The sequence below is a fragment of the Dermacentor variabilis genome, chromosome 8, assembly GCF_050947875.1.
Source record: "Dermacentor variabilis isolate Ectoservices chromosome 8, ASM5094787v1, whole genome shotgun sequence".
In the NCBI taxonomy this organism is placed as follows: domain Eukaryota; kingdom Metazoa; phylum Arthropoda; class Arachnida; order Ixodida; family Ixodidae; genus Dermacentor; species Dermacentor variabilis.
Window position 1 is genome coordinate 128,287,151 of NC_134575.1, and position 14,857 is coordinate 128,302,007.

Here is a 14,857-nt window from a genome sequence, read left to right on the forward strand (position 1 = left end):
GCTGCATTAACACAATGAACCACTCATTTCACTTTACATGATGGTGATCTTGCAAAGTGCAATGTGTGGCATTCCAAATAAACAATGTGATAAACCCAAGCCAAACATGTGCATAACCTCATTAAGAAACACAGACATAACCAATAATATAGAAAGACTTGAATAAACCATTGGAATTAACCCAGTGATAAACACCGGGGCTGTACATTTCAGCTTCGCTGGTTTACCGTCTGTACAGGGTGCATGGACAGTAACTTTTTCTGTTATTGTTTGTTAAGTATTGTATAATGTTGTGCCAGTAAAACACGGGCTAGTTGATGCAATGTATTGGTACTGCTTTTTTTGCTGGTTTTTTTCTTAATGTTGTGCCCTTCTTCCTTTTGTAACAACTTTTTTATTCCCCTTTGCATAATACTCCAACCTTGTAACCTGCGAGGTATATAAATTTAGTACATAAGCACGTCATTCATTCATTTTGTTCGTGGAACAAAAACGCATTGATAAGCTTAGACATATAGTCATTGCTTAACACTTTCGAAACAAACAATTATAGCTTGCTATGGACATTGAAGCAGCCTTTCTACAGCAAGAAAAGGAATCAGTTTTTCCAGCTCTGAACATTGAATTGCAGGAAATGCAAGCAGGCATAAATTTCTGCCAATATAATCTGTTTAGGAATACCAAATTGGAATAAACATTGAGGCTTGCATTTGTACTTTCTCTGGCTGAGCAATCTAGCTTGAAATGACTCTCATAAGTATGTCGTAACAATGTTGATCTAATACAGGTTAAATGCATGACTAGCTTAAGAAATCTGGAGGATTGCTATAAATTACAGTGAAGAAACTATAATATCTAATAACATTAATAATATCATAATAATATTTATTTCCACAAAACAGGCTAACCGTGAGAGGCGTGCGAGGCTGAGCAGAAAGCTGAAAAATTCTACGGCAAGTGCGCCTGCCGTGGGCCTACGATCCTGCATTATGAACAGCGCGTATTGATATGGTCTTCTCGTTAGAAGTTCCGAGTATACTACCAGCGCGAGACACGGGACAACAAAGTGGACGAGAAGCGTGTCTTTTAGAATGCTATGTTACAACGTACAGGCTTCTACAAAAGTGACGGTAACTGCTCGAAACATTTGATGCGTCGGCTTTTGCGCCTTTAGAAGTATTTAGAGGGGGCTCCCATATATATATTCGCAGCGCAAGCACGGCGATGGACGAACCAGGCTAGCGCTAAGGTTGAATTTCACGACACAATTTTCATTCCACGTCGTAATCACACAGATCGTTTGAGGCTTCGTTCAGGGGCACACGCGGGCGTTCGGGTTGGTGCTTCTTGTTGCGTTCGGCGTAAGAATATGGGTAGGAGCAGGCACCACATATGCGCAATGACAGGCAATATACACGCATCATTTCTCCAGAAGCTGACGCTGAGCACGGGTAGCGCGAGGATCTTGTTGGGCTGACACGACAACTTCGTGGCAGCCGAATTCCGAATACTGCATATACGGTGAGGGCAGCTATATGAACTTGTCGATAGGTCATCTTGTAGATTGTTGTAGCGCAGGCAGAACGAAACGGTCATAGAAGGAGAAAAGGGGGGAAGTAATGTGTGACACTAAGTTCAGTGTTACCGATAAGACAACACACAGCACTGAACCACCTGCGAACAGCTGTTTACGTGCGCGATGTCGCACTGAACTACAGAAACCGCCGTCGCGCACCCCAAGACAAATCTTAACTAACATTTTTAAATTAGTAAACGTACATGTTATTTGCTTTTAATCAAGAGAAGTCAATAATATTATAGTGTAAACGTTTTATTCACTACAATAAAAGAATTATGCAGCGTGTGCCACGAAACCTGGCAGTAAGCAACCCTGGACGTCGCACCAGTCGCATTGTTGAAATCGCAATCATGTGAAATGAGCCCTCTAAAAATCGCATTGCGACGCGTGCGACAGCACCGATTTTCGTCGTTGCAGTCGCAGCATGTGAAACAGCCTTTAGGACGCAGCCCCGAACGCGGTGCCGAAGCTCGGAGCCTTGCTTGCGCTGGCATTGATTATACGATTTACACTATGAGGCATAGTGTAAATCGTATAATATTACATTGACCATTTCAGAGAAAGGAAATGCAGTTGAACATACCAAGGCCCGCCTTCCGAAAATTATACGCTTCTTTATCAATATTTGTTTCCGGATGAAGACAAATTTTGGTAACTTTCGAAGCTATAGTCCTGTACAACGTTGGCGATCTCCACGGCAGCAATGTACAATATCCCGTCAAGAATTTCTTAAAATACTCATAGGGACACTTGCACTTTCTACAAAACATCTAATAAAAGTACAATGAGCTTACAATTTCCTGCAACGTAAAGCCAAACCTGAATAAAACTAAATTAAGAGAAATATAATACACCTGATGAGTTCAATTATTTCCGTATATACAGCACAATGACAAATTAGCATTTCGGCGTGTATCTGCTGCGCCAAAAAGTGGTTTTGTCGTAATCATCACCAATTAATATTCCAAAGATCGTGCAACAAAACTGTGAGACAGGTGATCCTGGTAAACCTTCTGATGATTTACATCGGCGGCACAGAAAAAGAAATAATACACTGCTGTCACAAGGAAACGAAGAAGCCTTCCTTGAAGGCTACACTTCGGGCAATCGAAACTGCTCGGCCACCCTTACTATCGACGGCTGCTGACTTACCATCTATACTTAGAATAATAACGTACGTTTTAACCGCAAATAACCGCAAATACCGGAGCGGTTCAAGTTGACACAATATAATTCACCAGAGGCCACATTAAAAGTGCCAAGTCAGGAGTTCTAAACTAATCTGTGAATACTACGCGAACCCTTTCAAAAACTCGTCGCGAAAATTTTTTTTTTCTTTTAAATATTTAGAATTGACATACTCTCGTAGCTAAAGCATCGTAGTCACCTGGGTCAAGAAATCATTACAAAAGAAATTATAAACGGTATCGCGGCGTCTCGAACTGTAAGCGCTACTTGGTAGCGCATCTGCACTTTCCGTTCGTCATGGGCAATACTTTTCTGACAGCGTTTACACAACGCGCAAGTGAAGAACATTATATCTTCCTTGTCTTTTTCTTATAGTGTAAGCTTGTCATCGTTTCAAATTCAGCGGGGTGTTGTTGACCGAATAATTATTATTTCCCGAGGTTTCGATCAGCCTTTACAATAGGAGAAAATGCAATGCTCGCAGTGCATATCAGCTTATGCACTCTCGCTCTTCCTATTACAATTTTTATGCTTAGTTTAAAGGAAAAATAAAACTAACTTTATGTGCTAACCAACGACGCGATTATGCGACGGGTAGTAGCGGGGCACTGTGGAATCTCTGTATGCCAACTGGACTCCGCCGAAGTGAGGACACCCTGCTTTATCGCTTATGGCTAGGGGTGGCCTTCACGAAATCTTACTCGTTTCGCATTGTAATCGCGGACAACGCTCTCTGCAATGCCTGTCTTTGCGAGGAGACGCTGGAACACATTCTGTGCGACCATCCTGAATATAATGTTCAGAGACAGTCCATGGCATCCGTTCTAGCGCACCTTGACAACAGACCATTGTCAGTTGCAACTATTTTCACATATCGCCGACAGAAGACATCGCAGCTGAAGGCGACGAAAGAACTACTTCGGTTTATGGAGGAGACGGGCTTGGACAAGCGGCTGTGACAGTAATGTCACGTACCGCGCAAGAGTGACAGACTAACTAACGATGTGTGTGCCGTGTTATGTGCTCTCTATCTCTTCTTCCCATCTTTCATCCCCCCATCCCGCTCCCACGGGTAGGGTAGCAAACCGGTTAAGCTAATCTGGTTAACCTCCCTGCCTTCCTTCTCCACTTTTTCCTTCCTTCGACACAGACCACATGGCGTTCCTCAACGTGCGCCGAATGCACGAAAGGCGAGCGTTCTTGTAATCGGCCCCCTTTCACGATGCAGCTGCCGAGGCCGCCATCGTTCCCGCGACTTCGGGTTTGACCGCGCAACGCCCCAGCCACTGAGTCACCAAGGCGAGTGGTATCAACGACAGCTGTGTGCTAGGCGACAAGGTTGTAGCTGCCTGTGATGATATCAAATTTATAGCAGTAATTTTTTTGTCCTCTGTATGTGACTGCGATATTTCACGATTGCAGTTCTATTCATTGACCTCACCTTTCCTGAACACTGGCTAAAACATTAAGACAGCATTCGTAGTGAAGCAGAGGAAGCCCCCTGACCGAGGAACATGCAAGGGAGGGCTACGACTGCGAAACGCTCCTTCTTCGGGTACAAGATGCGTGAGAAAGATGAAAAATGTGTACTGCGGTAAAAATGCTCCCCTGCGGGAGCAACCTGCAGCGGCTATGGAGCAGCCAGCAGGCGCAGCGGCACGCATGCTTGACGCCATTCGTGTCCCGGATGTAAAGCGTCGCCATCGACAGCCTGGATAGTGGAAATATCCATTAGTAGCTGTATTGTACGTAACAGTGGTCTCATAGGCAGCATCAGTGGCTGACAGAAACCGTTTTAGCAAAAGGGGCGGATATCCCTCTACATTTTAAACAGAGGCGATTGCCTGAAATGAGATCGTGGACCTGCATTCACAAGCTGTTTCTACGTGTCGTGTGAACCACTCACCTGCTTTCGATGAGATATCAAATTTCTCCCGCTCGAGCATCTCGGATCCACCGATTGCATGGCCCACTATCCTCAATGAGCTGACGGCTGTGCCAAAGAAAAATGAAGTCATTTCAATTGCGCTAAACCAGTTCTTTTTTAAGCGGGAACTTGTTATGTTACCTGCAGTAACACCAGTAATGTGATTTTACTCTTCACTGCCTGAAAGGTACTTTTTTCTTTCCCTTTTGCTTCTATTGACATTTCCTTCCACCTACTGATTGTAAATGTATTCTCGGAATGGACGCTGAACATACTGGACATCCACGTATGTGGTGTGTTCTCGCTATGCCTGGAGCGCTCACTATTATTTTTCTGTAATGCAGGACTTGTATTCAACTTCTTGAAGACATGTTGCTATATTGTCGCTTCTTTCCTGCCTTGCCTGCAGGATATCGCACTTTTATCTTTGCCGAATAGCCAGCCCTTCGAAAGCCTAATTCTTTCTCGCTCGCATACTTTATTAAATCAAGATTTGCGCACGCTTTCGTGCACTTTTAACAAAACGATGCCTCTTACCTTTCGTGTTCAGAGAAAAGTGGTGCAATAATGCGAAACTGAAAGCCGGTCGAGGAATGAATCTAGTCCCGACGTATACAGATTGTGCCTAGCCTAAATGTGCGCGCACGAAGTTGAGGACTAACGTCGTACAGAGGGCTAGCTCACTGACGAATAGCCTTATCTTGACTAGTGTTCCGAAACTGACCGAATAGTAATAGGGATGGATCGAGTGAGTGCACTAAGTGATTTGCCGTCTTTTTTTTTCAGAATTTTGCTGCACTCTGTTCGAGGACACGCTATCGGACCTGCTGATGGTAAATGTAGGAGTTAAACATTTTGATCTACAGATAGCAAGTTGCCTAATCCCCTAATACAATTCCTACATGACGATGTCCTGTACTCTTTCCTTAAGTAACCGCACGCGGCAAAGCTTATCGCTACTACCTGTGAGGTAGTGCCGCAGCTTGCATGGCTCAATGTCGAAATAACAACCTTGTTCACTCAAGAGCATCATACGATTTTTCCGAGAACGATAAGATTTCAGGGGTCTATACTTGAGCTGCCATACAACCATATACATGTCAACGTCCTCCTATGGAGTGCTATATGAAGAAATTCCAAAAAAAAAACATTCACTAAGCGCAACAAAAGAATGGATACTTTGTCATCGTTTTCTAACATTGTCTTAGCATTGATTATGCTTTTCTAAAGATTATTTTTGGTGATGTTCCGTATGCGGCAGGATAAATGTTTGGGACAGCACGGCTACAAGAATAGCGGTACCACGTAGGAAAATGCGATGGTTTCCTGCAACCATTTTTGAGAGGTGGTGTGGGCTAGTTCTTTGAGTTCTTTGAGTTCTTTTAGTTCTTTGGCTAGTTGAGCCACAGATATTGAGGGACGAATGAAGAAACACGATAGACCCAAAATATATATGAGCTGCAACATTCCGTCAGTTCCTTCCGATAATTAAGCACTTTGGTAGCGCAAGGTCGAATTGTAGTAATTATCTGCAGTGTAGCTTGAGAAAGAAAAACTTACGAGATTTTGACAGCAAAAATTTCTCAAATTATTTCCAGCAAAAAAATTTATCTCTCCTGTTTAAGCCTGTGGCATGGCGTCTTTCTAGATTGAATTTTAATATAAACCATCAATCTGTAACGCCTACTTTCTCTGACGTATTCATCCCATGTCCTTCGGTCATACATAGGCTTAGTACTTAATATTCCTTTATCCTAAAGCGCTAAACACAAACGGTAGATGGCAATAGGCTTTCAAATGTCCCCGTGGTGATGAAGAGATAGGCTGGATGTTCACCGGAGAAACGTGCTTACCGTGAAGCGCCGAGAAGGAGAAGACCACTGCCACAAGACACATCGACGTCATCTTAGCTGAAAAAGTTTGCGAGCTACGTTCGGGCTGCTGGTGGACGTCGTTTAAGTACGCGCGCTCGCGCGATTCTTGCGAGCCCACGTGGAGCGGGCAGCGGTTGCGCAAGCTGCGCCCACATGTGGCGAAGCTTCTCGTGTGGCTGCGCTCGCCTGCGCCATCAGTCAGGGCGGCGCGCGTCACGCAGGCTTGCGAAGCGCTGCCGGCCGTCTCGTCGATCAATGAACCCGCGCTGCCCGCACACTGCGAGCAAGAATCGGGCGCTCTTGGACAGAACGACGAAACAAGATGGGTTGTTCGGCACGTTTATCTCGCGTTGTAGATTCTGCACCAATCATATGCCACTGCGAAAAAAAAATCCCCGTTACTTCCAAACGAAATCACTACTTATGTCGTGAATGTCACGGTAACTTTGCTCCAGAGAGATGTGCCAGCGAATAATTTCAATTGCTGTTCTTCGGACGTCAATACTGAGACAAAACGACGTACTGTCCGAGCACTACGTAGCTCGCGTGCTGGCGAATGTTCAATGAGAAGTAATAATTCATCTTGGCTACTAGGCGCGAAAACACACACGACACAAGGAAGGAGACGGGACAGAGCACCACTTACAACTGCTTTTATTCGGAGGCACACCACACACTTATATACCCGTCTTAGACGCAAGGACACAATCACATCAAGATTGATATGGAAGCGCACTGTTTAAATCTTTCTTTTCAGCCATATATAAAGATATTGACGGGTCGCTGACGCACATGCTTCCTTTCTTTCCGATAAAGAAAGTTTCAATCACTTCCCGAGCTTCTTGATCTTTAATTTTTGCCAGAATTCGCGCCCCTGCAAAACATGGCTCACAAGAGCGTGATGGGCAGGACTTAATGTGCTTGGGAATGTTTGGCCCTTCTTTATCTTGCTCTACATTTCTCTCATGTTCCCTGGTTCGGTCGTTAACGCAGCGCCCCGTTTGCCCTATGTAGGAGCGGCCGCATGAGAGGGAGATTTTGTACACAACGCCTTCGTTGCACTTCATGAACGGTCGCGCATGCTTGGTGCCGCATCCATTTTTATCGTCTCGTATTTTTTCTATACGAGAACAAAGGCTTCCTAGCTTTCGGGGGCTGAAAACACAAGCGGCACCCCATGCCTGCTAGCAACCTTCTTTAAATCGTGGGCCATCTTGTGTACATAGGGCACCACCACAGGCCTCACCACCTCATCTCGATGGGGACCTTCCCCAGCTCTCACAGCCGCACTCTTCATTTTTTTAGCAGGCTTTCAGGGACTGCCATCACAATCGAGTCAGGGAATCCAGGTGAAGAGAGCCTGGTCAATTGGGTCTGGAAGCTAAGCTGCATCATGTGAGGGCACGATTTTCCGAGGGCGAATCGCAGGCAAACTGAAGCTATCCCCCGTTTTATTAATTTCGAATGGGCGGAGTCGTATGGCAGAAGCGCTCTCTTTGCACGAGGTGCATATGCCCAACAAACGCAATCCGCACAAAACTCAATATGAATATCTAGAAACTGTAGGTGGTTCCCCTCAGGCACTTAAATGGTGAATTGATAGCCATTTCCATGTTGTCAGGAAGCATGTGCGTCAGCGACCCGTCAATATCTTTATATAGGGCTGAAAAGAAATATTTAACCAGTGCGCTTCCATATCAATCTTGATACGATTGTGTCCTTGCGTCTAAGACGGGTATATAAATGTGTGGTGTGCCTCCGAATAAAAACAGTTGTAAGTGGCGCTCTGTCCCGTCTCCTTCCTTGTGTCGTCTGTGTTTTCGCGCCTAGTAGCCAAGATGAATTGTGACCAACTCGCCCAACAAGACGTCCTTTTGAGAAGTAATAAGAGCTATTACTGCAAACCTGTCCTAATGGCTACACCTGCAGTCGAGTTCTTCTAGTAACTGGATTAGCGAAATCATCTTTACTTTCACCGTTAGCGTTTCCTACCGTAGTGGTAACACACTTAAAATTCATTGCAGCAGTAACCGGGTTGCTATATTTTATTGAGTTTTGATGCGATATCATTATCGGGGTGCTTCAGACACTTTGCAGGTATCATCTTCTGGCGTAAATAGCGTGGGCCAATCCCTACATCAGTGCATTCTAGCACACAGTATGAAAGCTTAACTGCCTTAAAAGATCAATGCAAGAAAATGGCATGAGAGGCTGTGAGCTTAGGTGTTACTATTTTTTATTTGTAGCGTGTACAAGTTATTTGTGCATGTGTACTCTCAGTGCGCATATAGTCCCAACAGGGCTGCAACGCAAGCGAGCCTACAACTTTCCCGCTCTACAATAGTTAAATCAAGATACTGTGCATCACCGACAAAGTCACATGCCAACTTGAACCATTTTTAGCCACAGATGGTCGTCAATCAACGTCGGCTACCATATATGTGCAATGACAGAACAAAGTCTCCATGCCTCGAAAGAACCCCTCCTGGCTGTCAAACAAAGACATTGACATATCGCTCAAGCATGTGTTACACTTAGTATTGATAGGTGAGCACTTTGTAACTGTGACACAATAATTTTGTACTTGCTTCACCGTTGTTGTTGCTGTTGTTTTGTTTCTTCTTTGTCGTATATTATTAGGGCTGGCGCCTTGTGGATGGGTTGCGACGTGCTTAAATTGATGGCCTTTGCATGAAATAAAACTAGTTGCATGATCATGATTGTGTTCCGCTCAGTGTTACTCTAATGGAATAAACGAGGAGAAAAGGGGTTAACCGCGAAGGGCCGGATTTTTGAGGAAACACTGACACCAAGGACAACATAGGGGAAATTACTTGTGTTTAATAATAGTATAAAAAGACAACAAACGAGCTAATGGAAGAACCAATGCAAGAAAATAAAGGAATAAAACATGGACGTACAGACCCAGCAGAAAAAGATTAGCACAGGTGACTGGTGGTCAGAGCCGCAAGATCGCTACGCGTGGCACTGTTGTTCCCCCAGCATGGCGATAACGAGGGTGCAAGGCACATTCCAATTTACAAGAGAGGGGTGGCCGGTAGAAACCCATTTATATGAAAGATTTTTAAAACTATGATATGCCTCACTTTTCTTACAAGCTATCCGCAAACTAGGCTGCGCAACGAGGCAGCGATAACGAAACTACCATCTCTGATAACGCCTGCATACAGAATAAGTAAATGGGCTCATTTGCAAATCGGCCCTAGCAGTCACTCAAAACCGAGCACCAGCTCGCTTTATTTTACCTAATAATTCTCATCACGCCCGCAGTACATTGTCGAGGCAAATACTTTACTTTCCAGATGTTTCGTGACGTCGTAAGTGCAGTCGTCTTTGCCTTCTCCTGCAAACCGGTACTAAGGCAGCTGTCTGCGCGTCCTTCCTACATTTGGTGCCGGACTGATCACGTAAGCAAATTTGCCCTGCGTGCTACTCCTGGAAGCTCGTATTGTTTCTGATAGCTTTCTTCGGGAGCCTCGGCGCGTTTTCGGGCGACTACCTACGCCGTCTGTGACGCTAACCGTTTTGCCACCAACTTCAGTCACTGGGCCGTCCTTGGTCTAGAGCGCACAGCATAGCATTGCTGTGCTCGTCGTACAGGATTCGAAACGGACTGTCGAACCAGCTTAGGTCATGAGTATGTGTCACCAGTGCCACTTTTCAATAAACCTCGTCGGTGCTATCTTGGGTCACCGGGTATCTTGAGTGAAACTATTTCACACTAACTCAGGTGGCTGCGTGTTTTGCCCCTGGGTATGCGCCGCTCGTTTTGTGCCGCTCTTTCATGAAAACAAAACGTTTAAATTGACGCTGATATATCCCGACAATCGGATCTCAATATTTATCTACCCAGGCGTCGCACGCGCACTTCGCAGTGGCGCAGCTGCTTGGGAAGCTCGTTCAGTGAGAAGCGTGAAAGAGGATCCGGTTTTCATACACGCTTCGTACATGACTCGTTTCGGTAGTGGCTATACTGTTTCGCTGCATTACTTCAATCCCAATTGCACCAACGCCGACATTCATCGTGAGACGGTCTCTGGTAGATTTTCTTTCATATTTTTTTCCACCACGTGTGCATCGACTAGAACCACATTCCGACATCTATCGCTGCCATTCCGGACAAATCAAGTTCCAAGACCGGTGTTCGTTACGTGAGCGGTTCAATTGTGCATAATACGGTTGAGTGTTTTTCAAGCGAAGCTTGTATTGCCTCGCAAGTGGCGTTGTAGTGGTCACGTAAAAACCCAGTTGCTCCCAGAGCAGAGCAGCAGCATGAAAAGGTGCTTTGTAGCTGCGCTGGAGCCGGTGCATGAGTCACTAGGAAGGATTCCGCAGCCAATCAGAGCCGTTAGGCTTCCGCCGGGGGGAGGGAAATGGCAGGAAAGGATTTCACACGCTGCGCCGGCTTCGTTTCCGTTCAATTCATTCCAGGAAAACAAATGGAAGGCCCACGCATTGCGCGTTCCCCTGAGGAACTGGCAGCGTTCGACGAGCGGCGACGAGCACTCGCCCGTGAAACGGCTCACCGTCGGTACGCCGATCCAGGCGTTAAGGCCTAAATATAGTCCGACGTAGTGTGAAAGCGCGCACACGTTACGTCACGTTGGCGAGAATAACAGAGTGAATAGTTTGACCGATGGTTCGACGCACTGGCACCGCTAATGTAACCGGACGCGGCCAACGTGCAGTGGCGTAGCAACAGGGGGGGGCGGGGGGCCGTGGGCCCCGGGTGCAAGGGGCCAGCGGGAGGGGGGGGGGGTGTCATATGCCTGAAGAGACCTCTTTTTCCATCGACTTGACTGGGCGCAAATGGCAAAGAATGCTCCGGTATCCAGTGGCCCGAGCTCTTGTACCCGATGCGTTGCGCCGCAGAATTGTCGGCTGCAGCTCTATCAACACCCCATGAAATAATTGCACGAATGGGTGGGCTAAGAAATTTAATTCCCAAAAGGGTCGCGAAACTATTCGCCTTAGCGGAATGTTTCATGTGGGGTTTGCCGTGCGTTCATGCTGGGAGCAGGAGTCGCTAAACATACAGTAAGGCGGTGAGGCTCTTGGGTCCCTCTTCCGTCCACAACGCGCAGCAAAGACGAACAAAGACAGCAGTAAGAGGGCGTTCAACGAGCGCGCCCGGCGCTCTCGTTTACGGCGAAGCGTTCGTTGAGAGCGACGTTGCATAAGTGCGGCCGTCAAAAGTCGCGAATGGGATTCTCTGGATCGTCTTCAGACTCGGTGCGGCCGAAGAGTTTGGCGGCGTATGACTCCACAGGCTGTATATAGTCGCGGGCGCCGCGACGTTCAGCTCGCTTTTACTTCCCCTTTCCCGCTCGCTCCGCGAAGCCGCTGCGAAACCTGCTGTTATGTTTCGCGCTTTCCTTCTTACCCTCGAAAGTTTCAGAAAACTGTTGTTATTGTGTGACTTCATGTCAAGTACAGTGTCTGTGCCAGCTGCTCAGAATTTTAAAAAAAACGTGAATATTGTAAGGATATTTCCGGATATTCCATGAAGTTATGTGTCTGTGATTACTAGGAACTCGGTAGCGTGAAAAATATGGCAGGTAAGTAATAACCATATCCTTAATATTCCCCTAATTAGTACTTATAGAGGAAGTACTTCAATTCCAGAATTGAGGATTCAATGTCATATTATTAACTCAACAAAAATTTCTCAAACAAAATCGTTTTGGGCGCTACAACCTACAGTACTTTGGCACTGCGGGCGGCGCCTAGTATGGCAGTAGCGAAAGAAATATGAAATAGTGGATCAGTGAGGTTGAACCCTCAACCCTCTCCATTGCGAGTGCAGACCAACAGGTTTCGCAGGCACGGGCTTCATCGAGGTCCCTTTTTTTTTTTTATCGTGACGCCAAGAATCGACGCGAAGCGTGTTCAATTCTGTTCCCAAACTTTTGGTGGTACCGCAGCTAGGATAATCACGTTTGTCCGTATAGCAGCAAATAAAAACAAGGCTTTATTGATCACAATAAAGAGAAGTCGTAATTGTCATAACATTGGCGCCCGCGCAGCAAGGAGGCAGGTGGCGTTTTCCGTTTTTCTAATACGGTGGGGAGATCAGCGTCACTGAGACACAATTTAATTTTTGTTTTCGTTCAGGGCTGCCCACAGGCAAAATACTGCGGGCCATAGAACCTACGACGATTTTCGTGAAGTTGTTATTGGGCAAGATATGAATGTCGGCCTTCAATTTTGCAAATGCAATGTTGCCGCTAAAATTGGTAATTAAAACTTTATAATTTTTTTTTACTTGTGACGTGAGCCGCATTTGCCACGATGCCGCATTTGTATTGGTTGCCAAGCCTTACAGTCTGGCAGAAGATGTGCGCATGCGCTTATCACAAGTTATCAGTACAGCAAACTGTGTTATTTGGCGCAGAAAAAAACAGCGTGTATTAGCCTCGAGCTCCACTATGGTATAGCTCCACTACTGGAAAAGCTGGCGCCACCATCGGCGTGACGTGCTATTAGGGATCACGTGGACATAGCGGGCGCGTCAGCAGCTTCGGGAGCGCCGAAGCGAGCTGAAAAAGGAAAGTTTAAGTTCCCTCGTACGCTGCGGTCCTCATTTATTAGCGGGATTTTCCCGCTTCGAGTGTCTCCTTTACAACGATTGAAAGCACTACAATAGGTAGTGGCTGCCTTTGAAGGTGCGCAACCTGGTAGGCTACTGCTCGGTGCCGCAGTGCCGAACGTACGCAACGGAGCCCGGTGTCAGCCTTATTCATACGTAGCCGCAGGACAAGAAGCTGCGTGAAGCTTGGCTCCAGAAACAAAACCGGCAGTCATCGGCTACAACTCGGGTATGCAGCAAGCACAGACGCGAGGAAGATTTCCGCTTCCGCCCCGGGTCTGCAATGTTCGAAAAACGCGCACTGAGACGCTCGCCCGAGTCCGCTGCCCGACTAATGTCATGACGGTTTGGTCTATGAACTTGTCGATGCTATATATACTGGCAAGTTCACTGGAGTGGATAGGGAGCGGTAAGAAGCACAAAATAAAGAACGCATGGCATATGGTCATGTTTGTGTTATGAATTAATGCACTGGATTACAAAAAAAAAGAAGCAGCGGGAAATCGCACGCTGAGAACACGGATAAACATATAGTGCGACGCAACTCGAGAAATAATATTGAAACATCCAAGAATTTAGAAAAAAAATATTGAATCGTCGCGACGTTCGGCACATCAGTCCCCGTAGGCGTCGAAGTCTCTACAATGAAATTATTTTTGAACAGCTCTGATAGCGCCCACGCAACATTGGTTGCTTGTGTACTGTCAAATGCTCATGTTCTACAGCCTAAAGCTCATGACACGGTGCGAAAACGCGCACGCGGCGAAAGCGAAGTGGTGCGCAGACAAGCATGCAGACACGCAGTCGGTCGCTGCATTGTGGTTTCATTCTATTACGCTCCATTTAGATATACGAACACTATAAGACCATATTTCATGTAGTTTGGTCTCGGCGTTTGCCTACCTTTCACGCAAGAAGCCGGTTCGGGAGTCTAAATCGCGGCGACCACGCACAGTGGCGTTTAATGTACGTATTCGGTAAAGAGATAGCGTCTGTGAACTATTCTGTGCTTTCAGTTTGCCCAAGATTATTATTTAGACAGTAAAAAACTTCTCTCGTTTCGAAAGTACTTACAGAAATTTCCAGGAGAGCTCCCGCGTGGTGTTTTCAGTGAGCGCTGACAGCAAAACCTATGGGGAGCGCGCCGCGTGATCCCTCATACTACGCCAGCGAGGCGCTTCCTATAGATGGCGACTCCGTAACTCCTCGCCGCCAATACCTGCTGCATTCGCGACCTCTGGGAAAGAAAGCGAAGGAGAGGGGGACCCGGGGGACGTGCGCGGTGTCCAAGGCGGATGTACTGGTGCTGAAACCCGGAAATTGTCGATATCCTCGCCTTCCTCGACTACACCCGGGGGGGGGGGGGGGGGGGTGACAGAAGACCTGTGGGCCCCGGGTGCCAGACAACCTAGCTACGCCACTGTGGACCCCACATCGAACACTGTGCACTCTGAGCATGAACCGACGGCAATTATTAGATCTAGACTACCTGATTACAAGGATCGCCTAACTATAAAGTGCACACCAAATCACAAACGGAACCCTCATTTGTTTTTATTTCAAGACACACTGACCAGCTAAATTGAAAGCATTTGTCCTCGTTATATCAGTTCACAGTATCCGCATTTAGCTTCTGGAAGCACGACAGACGTTGCTGCCCGTATGTTGTGGGACGCTAC

At 46.5% G+C, this 14,857-nt stretch overlaps 1 protein-coding gene across 1 annotated transcript in view; it reads right to left on the reverse strand.

Moving 5' to 3' along the window:
- The window catches only part of LOC142591567 (uncharacterized), a 28,200-nt gene extending 21,601 nt beyond the window's left edge, over positions 1 to 6,599 (reverse strand). The window contains exons 1-2 of the mRNA XM_075703879.1: positions 6,548 to 6,599; positions 4,674 to 4,760 (exon numbers count right to left, since the gene is read on the reverse strand). Of these exons, the coding sequence (XP_075559994.1) occupies positions 4,674 to 4,760; positions 6,548 to 6,599 (139 nt within the window). The remainder of the gene's footprint in view (positions 1 to 4,673; positions 4,761 to 6,547) is intronic.
- Positions 6,600 to 14,857: the final 8,258 nt, after the last annotated feature.